The 18,276-nt window shown below is 42.3% G+C and overlaps 1 protein-coding gene across 1 annotated transcript in view; it reads left to right on the forward strand.

The window, feature by feature from the left end:
* The window catches only part of cnksr2a (connector enhancer of kinase suppressor of Ras 2a), a 579,374-nt gene that overhangs the window by 206,920 nt on the left and 354,178 nt on the right, over positions 1-18,276 (forward strand). Inside the window, exon 5 of the mRNA XM_059968066.1 lies at positions 16,762-16,803. Coding sequence (XP_059824049.1) covers positions 16,762-16,803 — 42 coding nt within the window. The remainder of the gene's footprint in view (positions 1-16,761; positions 16,804-18,276) is intronic.

Consider the following 18,276-nt stretch of genomic DNA (forward strand, 5'->3'; position numbering starts at 1 on the left):
GACCTTCAATAACACTCTATGTGAATAGTCCAGCTTTTAACTACACCACTTTGCTGTCATGAGCTGTAATCAAAGCGGGTGCTTGACTGGTTACAAGGAGAGCACTTTTCAAAAGGCAGTGCATGGAGCATGAATGGTATTATCTGGGGGGGAAAAAGACATCAGTTTCATACTCAAAGCTGAGCTCCAGCCTGAGAGTGATGCACCTAGTGATAATCTGGAGAGGAGATTACTGGAGTACTGTGACATTTTCTGAACCCTGCAAGCTCTGAAACTAGATCCATTTTAGGCAAAGCTTTAAACACATACCATAGAGGTCTGAGCCTTTACGCATGCTACAATTGAAGTTGAGGACAATTGGGCTTTAAGCATCTCATATATCCACGTACATATTAGAACTAGACTCTTCAGTCTTCATTTTTCACAGGCTTTCAAGCTGATCTGACAACTTGTCAGGAATCAGACATACATACAAATGAGCTTTCATCTGTAAACAGCTCTGTCACAATTCTCATCGACAGTTATTCTCATCAACAGTGACACGAGGGGAAACTTTCTTATGCAGCATGTGGTTGGAATCTGGAATGCACTTGCCTAGAGATACATGGAGGGAGTTTCCAATGTACCTTTACATGAGAACTGGATAAATATGAAAGTGGAGAAACGTTTGAAAGGACGTGGAAAAGACCCAGGAATGGAGCTAGTGAGTTGCTTTGGTAGAGAGATAGCATTGACATGATGGTCTGAAAGTCCCCTTTCATGTTGTAATAGGTTGGTGAATCTAATTGAATCACATAGAGCAGGGGTTTCCACCTTGGGATCCATGGACCCCTTGCATAATGGTATTGGTCCATGACATAAAACAGGTTTGTGAACCCCCGATCATTCTGGAGCATAACCGGTGTGCAACCTTGCCCTTTGTAGTCCCATCAACTGTTGCTTTCTACTTCTTTTGGCTACAAGCCACTTGCCATTGGCTTACCTGATACAAGTCTTGGTGTACACTCGGTATGGTAAATAGTTGTGTTCTGTTCATAACCATGATAGATGCTAAACTACCCATTACTGTGTGCATAAGCACAGTGTCTTAGCTTGGTGTTGAATTTTAGATCAATTGAGACTCGATGCTTTGCTGCATGCTTGAGAGCTTGGTGGAGGACGCTGATGCTTTTTTGCTGATGTGGGTGTTGTAACCTTGGTACTGCTTGTGGGTAGAAGGGGGAGTTGAGGGGGTTTTTGGGGTTCTAAAGTTTTAACTGTCATTCATTTTTTGGGGCACTCCTCTGCTTTCGTGGATGTCTGTGAAGAAAAAGAATTCTATTGTATGCATTTCTCTGATTAAATGCACCTATTGAAACCTATTGACTATTTGTCTTCATCAGTTTTCCCCAGCTCATGATCTGGGGGCTGAATTATGAACAGTTATAGGGTTGTAGAATTATGGGGCCATGCAACACAGAAACAGGCCTTCCAGTCCACTACATCCATGCCAGCCATTGAACTTGTCCTGCTTACCCATATGTGTTCCATTGCTGGGTATGAGAAGGTTGAAAGGAAAACTGGGGGGAGAGATAGCAACCCACACAAAATGTTGGAGTAACTCAGCAGGCCAGACAGCATCTATGGAAAAGAGTACAGTTGACATTTTGGGTCGAGATCCTTCATCAGGACTGGAAAAAAAAAGATGAGCAGTTAGAGTAGGCTTCTTACTCTGAATAACTTAATATACTTGGTATTTGTTGTTTCTCTAGTCTCCTCTGTGTGCATACATTTACTGATGCTTCTGGACAGATCATTAGTGATGTTCCTGGAATCATCGGGTGTTTTGGGTCTTTCAACATCATACATCCTCCTCCAGGTGACCCAGCCGGGGCTGATCAGACCCCAGCTTGTGTCCAGATGGCTAGCTACACATGACTCCATGTCTCCCCTCTCTTGAGCCATAGCCACCTTGAGCCCCTCTCTGCCGCATCGGTGATACTGCGGATGGCTCTCCTCTTCCTCTCTCCCTCGATGTCCAAATTGCTGAAGGCTCTGGCTAAGGAGCGGGCTGCAAATCCCCTACAACCAACTTCCACTGGGAGATACCTACTGGCAGGTAGTAAGACCATTAGACATATAACAAAAAGCAAAAACAAAAAAGTAATTTCCTCCCTACAATAGTTATTTGTGAATGCATAGAAGAGTTGGGAGAGAGGATGGGAGCTTTAAGGAGGATTAAACAAGTATATCTTCAGCAGTGTCTGTGTCCAAATTCCATGTCAGCTGTTCAGGTGATGTATAAAAGCCTTTCCTCCAGATAACTGTCTACAACCAGAGTAATGGTCATTCTAGTCCAATGCTGTTGGAGTTGTAATGGCCATTAGACTTTGCCATGGAAAAGATATTTTTACACAGTATATTCTTACATGTGACTGGGACTGAATCATCAGACATTCTTTTGGTTGGAGAACAAGTATTGGCACCACAATGGGGACAATTCTCCTATTCCCCCTGGAAATATCATGGATTCCTTTTAACCACCTAAAACTGAGGCAACTACAATGCAAAGTACCTTATACACAGAAACATAATACAAGGTGAAGTGTTGCATGCTATAGGAAACAGTGGGAGCAATGTATTTATAAATAACTATTGCAGGGTGGAGATTACAACCTGCTCTTTATTACATGCCTTATGGTCTTATTAGAGGACACTAGGGAAACAACAAATACCAAGTGTATTAAAGTTCATGTCATCAATTAGGAGATCACCAGTGGAGATCATCAATACTGCGCCCTGGTCCTCGCCATCTTCAGCTACTTTATCAGTGGCCTTCCTTCCATCGGCAGTTCAGAAGGGGGGATGTTCGCTGGTGTGCAGTTTCATTTGAAACGCAACAGGAAAAATTAATCTGTCATTGCCAGTAAAACAGATGGCCCAATGTGGCAAATAATATCCATGACAGTATTAGCCATCCCTACCGAGCAAGATTCAAAACATATGCCCTAGGCATTGCTCTTGGCCAGTCCCTCACCATCAACATCATAAGGGTCAGCATTGATCAGGAGATCAACTGAAATCTGCCACATAGACACAGTGGCTACTCAAGCAGGTTGGGTATCACCTACCGGTCCCCAAGCTTTTCCAGCTCCTGTAAAGTACAAGTACCTACAGATGTAATGAGTGCAGCTCCAACGATATTCATGATACTCAGCACCTTCCATGACAAGGTAACCAGTTCCATTGGTAAACCATCCACAACATGTGTTTTCATTCCCATCAGCTCACCTTAACTGCAAACTGTAAGACTACTAACTTATTTAAGCTACCCTATATTCGGACAGAAGCTCATAAGTCCATGATCTCATCCACCGAGAGAAAAAAGAGCACATAGAAACACCACCAGCAGCAGTTTCCCCTTTAAATCAGACATGACATGGACTTTGAAATATTATTGCATGTTTTTTTCATCATGCCTGGAACTAAATACTGAAACTGCTAACCCAACCATGCAGTGGCTGTACATCACAGCAATGACAGCTCACCTTCTCCAGGGTAGTTGGGAAGGACAATGAATGCTGCCTAGATCACATAAGTAATCAGAAGGCAAGTGAGTGTTGATTTCAGGGACTGAGAAAGAAGCTCTCGTGGCAGTATTTCGAAAAAGAGTAGGGAAGTTCTTCCAGGATGTTGCCCACTATAAGACCATAAGAAATAGTGATGGTGCATAGCACGATAGTGTAGTGGTTACTGCAACTTTTTACAGTGTCAGTGATCCCCATTCAGGATTCAATTCCCATCACTGTCTGTAAGGAGTTTGTACATTCTCCCCCTGATTGCTTGGGTTTTCCCCAAGTGCTCCTGATTTCCTCCCACATTCCAAAGATGTACAGTAAACGTTAGAGTTAATGAGTGTGGGCATGCTACGTGGTACTGGAAGCACGGTGGCACTTGCAGGCTGCCCCAGCACAATCCTCGGGCTGTCGGTCATTGACACAAACGATGCATTTTACTGCGTGATTTGATCTACATGTTACAAATGAAGCTAATATTTATCGTTGTACTTAAGCTTGTTCCTCCTTTGATAATATATTAGCTGATCTGACATTCCTTAACCCACAGTATAGATGGGTTTCATGTATCTTGGGAACGTTACGTTGATATTCTGCTGTTGTGTCATTCACACTCTGCCCCATGAGATATGGGTCAATGCTCTTGTGGCTGTCATGAAGATTAGAAAGAACAATGGTTAGAGTTGTACTATTCAAAACCAGAGGGGACAGGAGAAACAAGAATGAGAGATAGGTAATGGTGCATGGCTCCCATTGACTAGGGATCTGGGATAATTTCACAATCTTTGTAGAAGCTGATCAATAGCAATTTTTTTTAATGGAAGTTCTGGGGTACACTATATTTTTCAACGTGTAAAAGTGATGTTCCAAGCATCACAGTTCACTGCTTTCAGTATGATGAGAATTATTTACAGATTTTGATCCAGTTCGTTACCTAAAGCCAGCATGCACAGCCATGCCCATCACACATGACAAAATGTGATAAATTAAGGCAAAGCAGCACCTGCATTCCGGCGAAACCTGATAGGAAGTTCCTGCTTTAATTTTCCAGTGAGTGCATCTTCAACAGGAAATGGGATCAAAGCACTTCAAACTGGACACAAAGAAAACAATCAGAACTAATCAATTGTTGCATGATGTATTATCTGAATAGCAAATGGCCTTGTGTGCTGCATTTCTGTGGTTCAATGTCATAAGTGGGGATAAGTTCATCACAGTCCCTAAACCGCCTGAGCAGTGAGTCCTTGTATTGGTACTCAAAGTAGACCATTTCTCTAGTTAATCTGCCTGCAGAGATTATGAATTAGGTTATGTTTCATCATCATATAACTTCAGAAAGTGAACATTCAGGTCATCGTAGCATTGTTTTAAACACTGTTGCCTATTCGGGCTGGTTTATGTCATTCTTAGAGCCCTGGATACTGCTTTAATTCTCTGAAGTACAGCAAGTCATCACAATAAAATGTAAACCACACACACAAAATGCTAGAGGAACTCAGCAGGCCAGGCAGGACCAAAACGTCGACTGTTCTTTTTCTCCCCCCATGGATGCTGCCTGGCCTGCTGAGCACTGGAGGTTTTGTGTGCGTTCCTTAGATTTCCAGCATCTGCAGATTTTCTCTTGTTTGTGACTATAAAAAGTAAACTGGTTCTAAAGAACCCTGAATTCACACAAAAATGAAAAAAAAATGTTTGATAAACAAGCCAAGTAACTAATTATTTCTAAAAATATAATGTTTCATCAGAATAATTCCATATAAATAACTGCTGTATCATCCTTTGTAAAAATAATTTCTTTAAAATGTCTTGTAAGCTATAAATATTCAAATACTAATTTATTATTAGTTCAGGTTTTTCCATGCAACATGTTTATTTTCTTTTTGTTTATTCTTTAAAACATTGCTTGTTAACCAACCCAGGAATAATGGAATTTTAACTGCTAAAAAACCAACCTTTTCTCTGGTAAAACACTAGTGTGATGCAGGTTGAAATTACTGTGTCAATTTCTCACTAAAGCTGTTCTGCAAGTTTCTTTGAATAGCTTTCTTTTATATCAAGGCCTAGTTAACAACTGCCTTTCAGAAATTCAGAATTTTCTCATTCATTTCACCATTTCGCCATGTCCCAATTGAGCCTTAATATTTTATATGTAATGGTACAATTCCTTAAGGTTGCTTTAGCCAGGAGTGGTAATGGGGATAATATCCCACTACCTATTAAATGCTCCCAATGGTGTGATCTCAAATGTCCTCTGATAACCAAGTCCAACTCCTGGCCTTCACATATGGCTTGGCTACTAAGCCCAGCAGAGCCTTTTCTACTGACAGGAGAAGGGGAAAAGGCAGGTTACTGGTGCCTTTAAACCAATGCATCAGTCCATTTATTTTGCATACCACTAAGCTTCTTAAGGTACCCTTAAGTTAAGTACAGGCTGTTGCCATATTTACTTTTGCTGATGACACCACTGTCTTTGGCTGAGCCAAAGGAGGTGATGAATCAGCATATAGGAGGGGGATTGAAATTCTGGCTGAGTGATGCAACAGCAACAACCTGTCAATCAATGTCAACAGGTCTGAGGAGCCGATTATTGATTTCAGGAGGAGCAAACTTGGAGGTCCATGAGCTGGTTCTCAATGGGTGATCAGAGGTGGAGAGGTTTAGCAACTTAAATTCCTCAATGTTATCATTTCAGAGGATCTGTCCTAGGTCCAGCATGCAAATGCAATTATGAAGAAAGCACCAGAACGCCTCCACTTCCTTAGAAGATTTGGCATGACTTCCACTGTATCCTGGATAATGGACTACCTGACTAACGGACCACAGTTTGTGCGGCTTCAGAGCTGTGTGTCAGACATGGCTATAATCAGCATTGGGGCCCCAAAGGCAACTGTATTGGCTCCCTTCCTGTATACCTCAGACTTCAGATAAAACAGTAAGTCAGGCCCTCTGCAGAAATTCTCTGATGACTCAGCAATAGTTGAATGTATAAAGGGAAGACGAGAGGATGAACACAGGGTCCTGGTGGAGGACTTTGTCAAATGGTGCAAGCTGTATCAGCTGTAGCTCAACAAGGTAAGTTGATGTAAGACAAAGCAGGTGGTGATGGACTTTAGGAAGACTAAGCCTGTACTGCTCCCTGTTACTATTGATGCTGAGGACGTGGATGTTGTGAAGACCTACAAGTACCCGGGGGTGCACCTGGTTGACAGACTTGAGTGGAGCACCAACACGGGTACAAGAAAAGCCAGAGTTGCCTGTACATCCTGAGGAGACTGAGATCCTTTAGAGTGTACAGGCCTCTCCTTCACATGTCCTACCAGTCTGTTGTCACCAGTACAGACTTCTATGCGGTGGTGCGTTGCAGCAATGACATCAATATGGGTGCTGCCAGCAGGCTCAATAAACTGATTAGAAAGGCTCGTTCTGTTATAGGAGTCAAACCGGACACACCGGAGGCTGTGGTAGAACAAAGGACCCTATGGAAAATCCTAGCAATTTCAGACAATATTTCTCACCCTCTGCAAGCCACCTTGGCTGAACAAAGGGGCACTTCTAGAAATTGACGACTGTGCTGCTCCAAACAGCGCTGTATAAGGTCATTCTCACCCTTGACCATTAAGCTCCATAATGAGTCAATCCATAGCTGGAAAAGTTAAGACTGTTTGAGGTAACTTATTTCTTTATTCTTTCTTACTTCTCTTCCAATATTTGTATATCTGTACACTTATAATGCAACTGTGATGCTGTAATTTCCTTTGAGATCAATAAAGTATCTTTCCATCTATTTAAAACTTTGGCAAACTTCTATAGATGTGTGTTGAAGAGAGTATTGACTGGCTGCATCACAGCCCGGTATGGAAACATCAATGCCTTTGAATGGAAAATCCTGCAAAAAGTAGTGGATATGGCCCAGTCTATCATGGGTAAAGCCGATCATCAGGGACCCCCACCACCCAGGACGTGCTCTGTTCTCACTGCTGCCATCAGGAAGAAGTTAAAAGAGCCGCAGAACCCACACCACCAGGTTCAGGACCAATTATTACCTCTCAACCATTGGCTCTTAAACCTTCACTCACCCTAATGCTGTTCCTATAAATTATGGACTCACTTTCAAGAATTCTTCATCTCGTGCTCTCGATTTTTATTGCTTGTTTATTATTTGTGTATTTTTTTTTCTTTCTGTACTTTTAGTTTATTGTCATTTGCACATTGGTTGTTTGTCCACCATGTCGTGTATGGGTTTTCATTGATTCTGTTGTTTCTCTGTATTTACTGTGAATGCTCAAATGAAAATCAATCTCAGGTTTATATCTGGTGACATACACATACTTTGAGTGTTAGTGCATACTGTTTATTGACTATCTGAGTGGTTACATTACTTGTGTTTACAAGGAGAAGGGATGTTGAATTTGAGTGGAGGAGCTTCTTTAACCTTTTGCATTTTTAAAATCAGAAGTCGGAAGAGATGAGGCTGAGGAGGACGGTGAGAACAAGAATTAAGTGTGGCACTGTGGCATAATTGGTGGAATGGATAGGCTGCCTCCTCGCTCAACCCCAACCAAAAGCACCGTTTATGTGGAGATTTCTCTTTCTCCCTTTGACCACAGGGGTTTTTGCTTTTGTGATAAATTGGTAAATTGTTTTACGATTGTCACGTGTACCAGGGTACAGTGAAAACTTTTGTTTTGCGTACCATCCATACAGTTCATCATGTGAGTATTTTAGACCATGAGACATAGGACCAGAATTAGTCCATTCAGCCCATCGAGTCTGTTCTGCAATTCCATCATGGCTGATCCCAGATCCCACACAATTACATACACCTGTAATACAATGTATTACATATACAATTATACACCTCCCCCCACATTCTTCTAAATTCTAATGAGTGCAAGCCCAAAGCTGGCAAGCAGACCTCATGTTAACCACTTCATTCCCAAAATCATCCTCATGAACCTCGTCTGGACCCTCTCCAATGACAACACATCCTTTCGTTGATATGGGGCTCAAAACTGATAACAATACTCCAAGTGCAGACTGACTTGTGTCTCATAAAGTATCAGCATTATCTCCTAGCTTTTATATTCTATTCTCCGTGAAATAAATGCCAACACTGCACTTGCTGCCTTTATCACAGACTCAACCTGTAAATTAACCTTCTGAGAGTCTCGCACGAGAATTCTGCACCTCTGATGTTTGAACCTTCTCCCAATTTTGATAATAGTCCGCACTATTGTTCCTTTTACCAAAATGCATTATTGTACATTTTCCAACACGGTATTTCACCTGCCACTTTTTTGCCCATTCTTCCAATTTGTCTGAGTCCTGCAATCGCATTGCTTCCTCAGCACTACCTACCCTTCCACCTATCTTGGTATCGTATCATTTGCAAACTTTACCACAAAGCAATCAATTCCATTGTCCACATTATTGACAAACAATGTGAAAAGTAGCAGTTCCAATACTGACATGAGGAACACCACTAGTTGCTGGTAGCCAACCAGAAAAGGCCCCTTTTACTCTTGCCTGTCAGCCATTCCTCTACCGATGCCAGTATCTTTCATGTAACGCCATAGTATTTTATTTTGTTAAACAGCCTCAGGTAAATGACATCCACTGCCTCTTGTTTGTCCATCCTGCTTGTTACTTCCTCGAAGAACACTAACAGATTTGTCAGGCAAGATTTCCCTTCATGGAAACCATGCTGACCTTGACTTATTTTATCATTAGTCTCCAAGTGCCCCGGAACCTCATCCTTAATATTAGACTCCAACACTTTCCCAAGCACTGAGGTTAGGCTAACTGGTCTATAATTTCCTTTGCTTTGCTTTGCCTTCCTCCCTTCTTAAAGAGTGGAGAGACATCTGCAATATACCAGTCCTCCAGGACCATGCCAGAATCAAGTGGTTCTTGAAAGATCATGAGCAATGCATCTGTTATCTCTTCAGCAGCCTCTCTCAGCACTCTGGGATGTAGTCCATCTAGTCCAGGTGACTTAACCACTTTTGAGTTTGCCTGGCACTTTTTCCTTTGTAATAGCAATGGCACACACTTTTGCTCCCTGACACTCACAGACCTCTGGTACATGGCTAGTGTCTTCCACAGCGAATACTGACGTAGAACAAGGGATAAGCAACAACACCATGCAGAACATAGTGTTACATTTTCAAAGAAACCACAGCGCAGGCAGACAATAAGGTGCAAGCCATAATGAGGTAGATTGTCAGGTCCAGAATCCTCCTTACTCCATAAGCAGTCTATTCAAGTGTCTTATAACAGCAAGATAGAAGCTCTCCTTCAGCCTGATGGTACATGCTTTCATGCTTTTGTATCTCCTGCCCGATGAAAGGGGGAAGAAGACAGAATGACTGGAGTGGATCGGGTCTTTACATTGGCTGCTTTACTGAAGCAGCACGAAGTGTAAGTGTGAAGTGGAAGCTGGATTTCATAATGTGCTAAGCTGTTCCCACAACTCTCTGCCATTTCTTGCAGTCCTGGGCAATCCAGTTGCCATACCAAGTCACCATGCACCATGCTCCATTTTCTTCCAATGCGCCAAAGGTTGGGAGAAAAATTGAGCGCAAGAGGTTGGTCTGAGTGTGTAGCTGAGTGGTAAAATCTGAGGTTGATGGCAATGTGGGGAGAAGAGGGGCTAACGTGAGAACTTCTGTGAACTGAAAAAGATTCAGTGGGCTAAAACGTCCTCTGTTGTAAAGGAATATGGAAGTGTAAAAGTCTGAAGATACCATCTTCTTTTCTCGTCTTTGCTGGAAAATGTGCTGTTAATGTTGAACACTATTTCCTCCATGTGGATAAGTGTACAAAGTCTGAAATTGCCTCCTGTTGTGGATTAGCTGAAAGGAGGAAATACCTCACCATGTGCTGAACAGCATTTTTGGGGAATGCAACAAAATAGTTGACCAAGTGAGCAACATGTAACAGTGGTATAATGCATGCTCCCGCTTGAAGTGGCAAGTGAAGCTTATGAATGCTGATATGAACCCTGATTAATAAAGGTTCCTAACAAGTGAGTAGCAGAATGTTATTAACAGTTGTTCTTCCAATTAGTTGATACCAAATCTCCTAATGAACTAACTTGGGAGAAAGAGGGTTGAAATGAAAAATGAAATAGACAATAAATATCAAAACTTAAAATCATATTTTAATTATTCTCACGCCCTGGATTTATTTTAGGTATTTGCGTAGATGGTTAAGCAACACATATTTCAAAATGTATGGATTTGCAAATGATATCATCAGAAATCAGTGTAACACAGCAAATTGCCTTCTGTAGAGGGTGTAGGGATAAACCTAGCAGGCAGAGACAAGTTGTGGCTCAGTGGTGAGTTAAATTCTAGAAGCAGGAAGGATTAGCAGTCATGAGGACAAATGTGGATTGAGCAAATGTAAATTTTGTCTAACTAAATATTCAGTGAGCAGTAGTTCTATGGTCAAAAATGCATTGTCAGTGAGAGGGGTCAGAGGAGAATGGTCAGATTGGTTCAAGCTGACAGGAAGGCAAAGTAAACTCAAAACAACCAAGTGTTACAAGCGCCTTTGAATGCACAGTACGTCAAATCTTGAAGTGGATAGGCTACAGAGTCAGAAGACTGTGAAATACGTTCAGTGGCTGCTTTATTAGGTACAGGAGGTAACTTATAAAGTAGCCACTAAGTGTATAGATGGGTGGAAAAATGTGACAAAGATGAAGTATAACGTTTGGTAGAAAGGATGAAAACTAGATGCCAAAATTCAAAAATGAGTTCAGTGGAAAATTAAAGGATATATGTACATAGTTTGTAGAAACTGGTTAAAGGTATAAACCTGAGAATCTGCAGATGCTGGAAATCCAGAGAAACACACAGAACATGCTGGAGGAACTCAGCAGGTCAGGCAGCGTCCGTGAAAATAAATAAACTTGACATTTTGGGCCAAGTCTTTTCAAAAAGAATTGGAAAGAAAGTGGGAAAATGCCAGAATAAAAAAAGGTTGGGGGAGGAGATGGAGGACAAGCTGGAAGGTGATCGATGAGGCCAGGTGAGTGGGAAAGGAAAAGGGCTGGAGAAGAAGGAATCTGATAGGGGAGGAGAGTGGATCATGGGAGAAAGGGAAGAAGGAGAGGCACTAGGGGGAGTTGATTATGCAGCTAAGGAGAAGATATAAGAGGCCAGAGTGGGAAACAGAAGAGGGAAGGAAGAGGGGAACAGGAAAACAAGAGAAGAAAGTATACCCGGTGTTCATGCCATCAAGTTGGAGGCTACCTAGATGGAAGTGTAAAAGTGTGTAGGATATATTGCATCTGCAAGGAAGACCTGATGAACTGTTACAGAACACTAGTTCTGTCATAACTGGTATTATCAGTAAGTTTGCAGGCACAATAAATGGCAGAATTGGGGATAATGAGGAAGTTTGACATTGAATACAGCAGGATATGTATCAGTTGGGTCTTGGGGTACAAGCTCATACATTCCTGAAAGTGGCAACAGATTTGGATAGGGTGGGAAAGAATGCATTCAGTATACTTCCCTTCCTTCATCAGCTGGTGCTTTGTGTATGAAAGTTGCTGCTCAATAACACTTTGTTTTACTGCACTTGCTGCACCCTGTACAGTTCTGAAAGGATTTGCATGCACTGGAGAGGGTGCAGAAGATGTTTGCCTGGATGTTGCCTGGAGAGTATTAGATATATAGAAGTTGAACAAACTTTTATTATTTTCTCTGGGGTGTTGTCAGGTGAGGGGCGACCAGATCAAGGTATATAAAGTTAGGAGAGACATCGATAGGGTCAATATCCTAGGCTGGAAATGTCAAATACAAAAGGGCATAGTTTTAAGGTGAGAAGAAGAAAGGTTAAAAGCGATGTGCGAGGTTACGCAGAGTGGTAAGTGTCTGGACTGTGGATGTGGTGGGAACACATACAATAGCAATGTTTAAGCATAATTTAGACAGGCATGCATAGGTGGAGCATGGGAGGATGTCAGCCCTGTGCAGAGGGGATTCATTTAAATTGCATCATTGCTGGAGCAGGCATCATGGCTCAAAGGACTTGTCTTTATTCTATGATCAATGTACCATGGACAGTTCTATGTATGATAGATTAGGAACGATGTAAGCCAGTGGTTGCCAACCTGTCGATCGCAATCAACTGGTCGATTTTTGAGACTTTCCCAGTAGATCCCAAAAAGGAAAAATAAATGTTGAGAGATTGTTTCTGGGTTGCGGGGTTTTCGTTCTGTTCTTTCTGCCCAGTGCGCATGCGCATATCTCCCCCGCACTACACTTTAGTGGCCCCCAACCACCAGGCCGCGAGGAAACAATATGAGTCAGTTGCACCTTTCCTCATTCCCTGTCACGGCCACTGTTGAACTTGAATGCATGCGAGGTCATCAGTCACCTAAACGCACGGCCGGTGAGAACCACCAATGCTACGGGCCCAGAACGCGACTGGGAAGTACTGATGCTATTAGCCCGGAGCGTGGCCGGCGAGAACCGCCAATGTTTTTGGCCCGGAGTGCGGCTGGCAGGAAGTGCTGATGCTATTGACCCGGAGTGCAGCCGGCAAGAACCTCCAATGCTATTGGCCCGGAGCGTGGCCGGCGAGAACCTCCAATGCTATTGGCCCGGAACGCAGCCGGCAAGAACCTCCAATGCTACTGGCCCGGAGCGTGGCCGGCGAGAACCGCCAATGTTACTGGCCCGGAGTGCGGCTGGCAGGAAGTGCTGATGCTATTGGCCCGGAGCGCGGACAGATGGGCGCCGCCTCTAAACCTGTTTACCACACCAGATGGTCATGGGAAACCCGGTGCTAAAGTATTCACAGACGACCTAATTTGGGCTCAGGGTTTCATAAGTAGCAGAGCAGCTACCTCGCTTTGATCAGCTGAAACAAACTTTTGTTGGCCGACAGGCATCCAGCAGCGGGCGGGCAGAGGCTGAAGTTCGGGCCGGGAGGCTGTAATATAAGGCAATGAAGCCCTCAAAACTGCTTCCATACCCTGAGTCCAAGCACCCAGCACTTAAAGACGAACCCACTGAGATTCTTCAGCGGAGAAAACGTGAGCAGCGCGGGACAGCAGCTAAGTGCCGAGAGCCAGGAAAACTAAATTGCGGACTAGACTGGACATAAGAAACCTGCTTCGAGTATCGCTGCATTCCCGTCGTGTTTAACACTGCCCCCCACCCCACCCCACCCCCCGTTGGCCAGTCCGCAAGAATATTTTCAATATTAAACCGGTCCATGATGCAAAAAAGGGTGGGTACCACTGATGTTTATGCATTATTTCTACTTCCAGGTTGTGGGGTTTTACTTCCAGTCTTTTCTGCCCTGGTGTGCATGTGTGTAACTAATCCATTTGGAGTCGATCTTGCCTTTCACTAAGGCCAAGGTAGGGGCTCTTGGGCTTAAAAAGGTTGGTGACCACTAATGTAAATCATAAAGGAAAGGTGCAGAAGAGATTCAGCAGGGTGATTGTGAGTTTGAGAGTTGACAGCTACATGGAGACTGCAGAATTAGAGTTGCTTTCCTTGGGACAGGGGACGCTCTGAGGGGACCTGGTAAAGTCATGAATTCAGTGAGATCGTCAAGGTAGATTGAGTTCATACCGGTAGAAGAATCAAGAACCAGAGGACATAAAATAAAAGTGATTTTCAAAAGCACAAGTCATAAAGTCCAACAGCCTGGAAGCAGCGACCCTGGCCCACCGAGTCCATGCTGACCCTCCATCACCCATCTATATCAACCCCGCTCTATTCTCCTCACGTTCCTATCAGCAGCCTTCAGATTCAATCCGTACAGTTACTGTATCTACAAGCTATGAGCAATTTGTAATGGCTAATTAACCGAACACTCAGTCTGTTGGGAAGAAATTGTATCATCTGGGAGGGTGATCAGGTCACATCAGAATGTGTGGAAATATAAGACAGCAATTCTATCAGTTGCAGCATTGTGCAGCAACAAAAGGAGTTGTATGTATTTTTACATAGCACTTAGAGCCTGGAATGCACTGCCAGCATGGAGACAGATTTATCTGTGGCAGTCAAAGTGTGCTAGGTTAAGTATCTGAAGAGAAATAATTTGTAGCTTATGATGTGAGAATGCAGGGAATCAGACTAGCTGGATTGCTGGTACAGACTTAGTGGGCTGAATGGCCTCCTTCTGTGAATGTAGCCTTGAAATTATTCTTGGTGTGACATGCAAACATCAATATTTACATGTTGGACAGCCAAGCTACGAAAGTTCCCTCCCCTAACAAAGTCAGCATTGAATACCGACAAGAAATTGGATCATAATTTTTTGGCTTTGTTATGCATTCAATGCAAATGAAAAGTCATTTTGTGCATGTTTTGAACTGTTTATACCCAAATCCTGCTAAAATCCCTGCCTGAAATGTTGGATTGGACAGCTCTGGATGTGAATCATCCTCATGCAGGTGACAGTTCCTCGTCACTGAATTTGCAACTGTTGATGTCATCCATATACGTGGTTTTATCTACTTCCATTCCAGTAGGACTTAGATTGAAGTGACGTAGCTCATAAACTCTTCTGTCCACTCACAGTGAAACAAGAAGCAAATTACAGAGGAATTTTGTGCATGCTAAAGGGTCCCCATTGAGACTTTAATAAGCATTGACTGTTTTATTTGCTAATCTTTACATCACAGGCAGCACTGACTCATATTGCAGTAAATATCTTTGTATTGTGCACCTCAGTGTGTTACCAATGCTCATGGTGGTTTGGGAACTAACCAAGCCACAAGGAATAATTGTACTTCTTCATTATGTATGGTAGAGGTGCCTCTGAGAGGAAACCGATTTCCTATTTCTCAATTCACCCTGTCAGATGTAGGAGCAGAATTAGAGCATTTGGCCTATTGAGTCTGCTCCACCATTTCATCATGGTTGATCCATTTTCCCTCTCAACCCCAATCTCCTACCTACTCCCTAACCACCCCCGTATCCCTTCAGGTCCTGACCAATCAAGAATCTATCAACCTCTGTTTTAAATTTACACGAAGACATGGCCTCAACAACTCCCTGTGGCAATGAATTCCACAGATTCACCACTCCTTGGCTAAAGAAATTCCTGCTCATCTCTGCTCTAAAAAGCAGCTTCTCTATTTTCAGACTGTGCCCTCTGGTCTTAGACACTCCCAGCATGGGAAACATCCTTTCCACATCCACCTCTGTCAAGGCCTTTCACCATTCAATGGGTTTCAATTAGGTCACCCCTCATTCTTCTGAATTCCAGTGAAAACATCTTAGAGCCATCAAATTCTCTTCAAATGACAAGCCATTCCCTCATCTCCACCTATATTATTCCCCACTTCCTTTGATTTCCTTCATCTTGGAGGCCAGTTTTGATAAATTGTCAATTTTGTTTCTGGACTCCATTGATTGCACAAGCTTTCTGAAAGTTAATTATTAACATTTTTGGTAGTGTTATTGAAATATATTGTTTAATATTTTGTGGGTGTTATTTTATTGCATTGCGCCAACAGCTTGTTATGCCTTCCACTGGGATGTACTGGATATGTGTAATTGAAGCAAGGTGCAAAAGAAGTGAAATATATTAAAATGTCATCTTCAATAAAATATCTATGCATCTATTTGCAAAAGAGGATGTAAATGGGATCTGCTGTAATGTAAAATAAGTCACAGTATTATGTCCTCACTGCCCAATCATCCTCATTGTGACTCGTGAGTTATTCTGTCCGTGGTGACTGTTGATGTACCTGTTCAAAATCATATGTACCAGCTTGCATTCTCTATTTAATTAACATTAACCAACAATAAAGACAAGGCAATGATCCTAATGGTATGGCTCTTGAGTTAATCTAAAGAAATTGTAATTGAATGTTTTACTTTTGATGTTCTAGACAAGACTAATCATATGGATGAAGCAAATTTTTTGATTGATAAGGTTGCCTCATCAGGAATACTGTGCTGTGTCTCTAATGCTTCTGCTTGGAAGTTCTCAAGAAATAGAAAATGAATATAATTTCTCAGCATTGACTTATTGGAAAATAACATTTTTTGCAATTCAAGTTGTTCAAGTCCATATAATGATAGATCAGATATATTTTACAAATATAGGGAGATGTCTGATCATTATTTACTGTTCTTATTTCCAGAATCTAACTAATCAGTTATTAAGTATTCCATAACAATATATATATATTTATTTTTTTTCCTTTTTTTTTTCTTGGCAGGACTGTACTGTTTATGAAACTGAAAACAAGATTCTTCACGTGGTGAGTTTATTGAATTTTGGCTCAGTAGTATTTGAAAAATATTGACAACTTGCATTTTATAGCCTTTTTAATGCGTGACATTTTTATAGTGTGTGGGAATACAAGAGGAAGAAGAGACTCCCAATGTAGGGGAGAGGGTTTGATGATGCACATTTTACTGGGTTGAAAAGAGGGTTTTCCGTAAGATTTTATGGGAGGACAGTTGTAATGGTTTAGAAAAGAACTTTCAAACAACTGGAATAGTGATGACTGAAAAATCGATATAATAACTCGGAGAGGGGTCAAGGAACTGATGAATTTTGGAGGGCACATATAACTGTCAGAATTTGATGTGTGAAGGAGAAGGAAAGCTTTAGAAAGACTTGAAGAAGATAAAGATTTTTTGGGGGTTATAGAAGTGTTCTGAGAATTATACCACGTCCACTTGGGGAAAAGCATGAAGTGTTTTATGCATCAGAGGACATAGAGATTTTTCGAATAAATTGGATTTGGTGGAGGTAGCTGAAGTCAGAACTGAGAGGAAAGTGTCATGTAATTGATTATATGATAGAATACGTATTGGACGCAGATGAGGTGATCAACTGTCTGTCAGAACTGACCATCTTGTGCAATGTCTCTCAATGTAATCAACATCTGGAACATCCAAAAACTAAGGACAAAATCAGAAAATTGTATCATTTTTCCACAAGTTTTTATTCCACTGGGTAGTCTCCAGCGTAATGATGTGAATATTGAAATGACCAGATTCAGGTAATTTGTCTACTGCAAAAGGCTGTCTCTCTCCCTCGTTCACCTTTTCCTGCTCCCCTGTCCACTGCCTAGACTTGTCATCCTCTGCAGTCAGCCTCAGTCTGCCTGTAGCTACATATCATTCACCTGGCTTTCTTCTAATTTGGTTCACTTTTCCTGTCCTCTTCCTCACCTCTCTTCATCTATCCCCGTCTCGGTCCTTCCCCCCCCCCCGTCCATCCCTGTCTCGGTCCTTCCCCACCCGTCTTGCCCCTTCCCCGTCCGTCCCCGTCTGACACAATCTTTTTATGTTTCCACCTTCTGCCTACCAGCCTCGGTCTCAGCCCACCCTCTCACTTCAATAACTTTGTCTGCACGTTGGGACCTGATGCAGGGTCTTGACCACAACCATCACTTTACCTTCACAGATACTGCTCGACCTGCTGAGTTCATCTAGCTGTTCGTGCTTTTTTTGTTCATAAAGTGTTAGTACTTTGATCGGGTCTGTGTAAATATCATGTCAACTTTTTAATGCCAGTATTTTACCCCGATTGAGTCACATATTGAATGATTGATGTCTAGACATCAGCTGCAGTTGCTCTTTATCTTCACTTCTGGGAGATTTTGTTAGAAGGAGTTTTCAAGACTGACATGGTTTTTTGGATTTCATGGGATCAAAAGTTACAGGGATGGTGCAAAAAAATGAATTTGAGGCCAGTGATCATTACAGCTATAATCATCCTG

The sequence above is a fragment of the Hypanus sabinus genome, chromosome 4 (genome assembly GCF_030144855.1).
Source record: "Hypanus sabinus isolate sHypSab1 chromosome 4, sHypSab1.hap1, whole genome shotgun sequence".
NCBI lineage: Eukaryota > Metazoa > Chordata > Chondrichthyes > Myliobatiformes > Dasyatidae > Hypanus > Hypanus sabinus.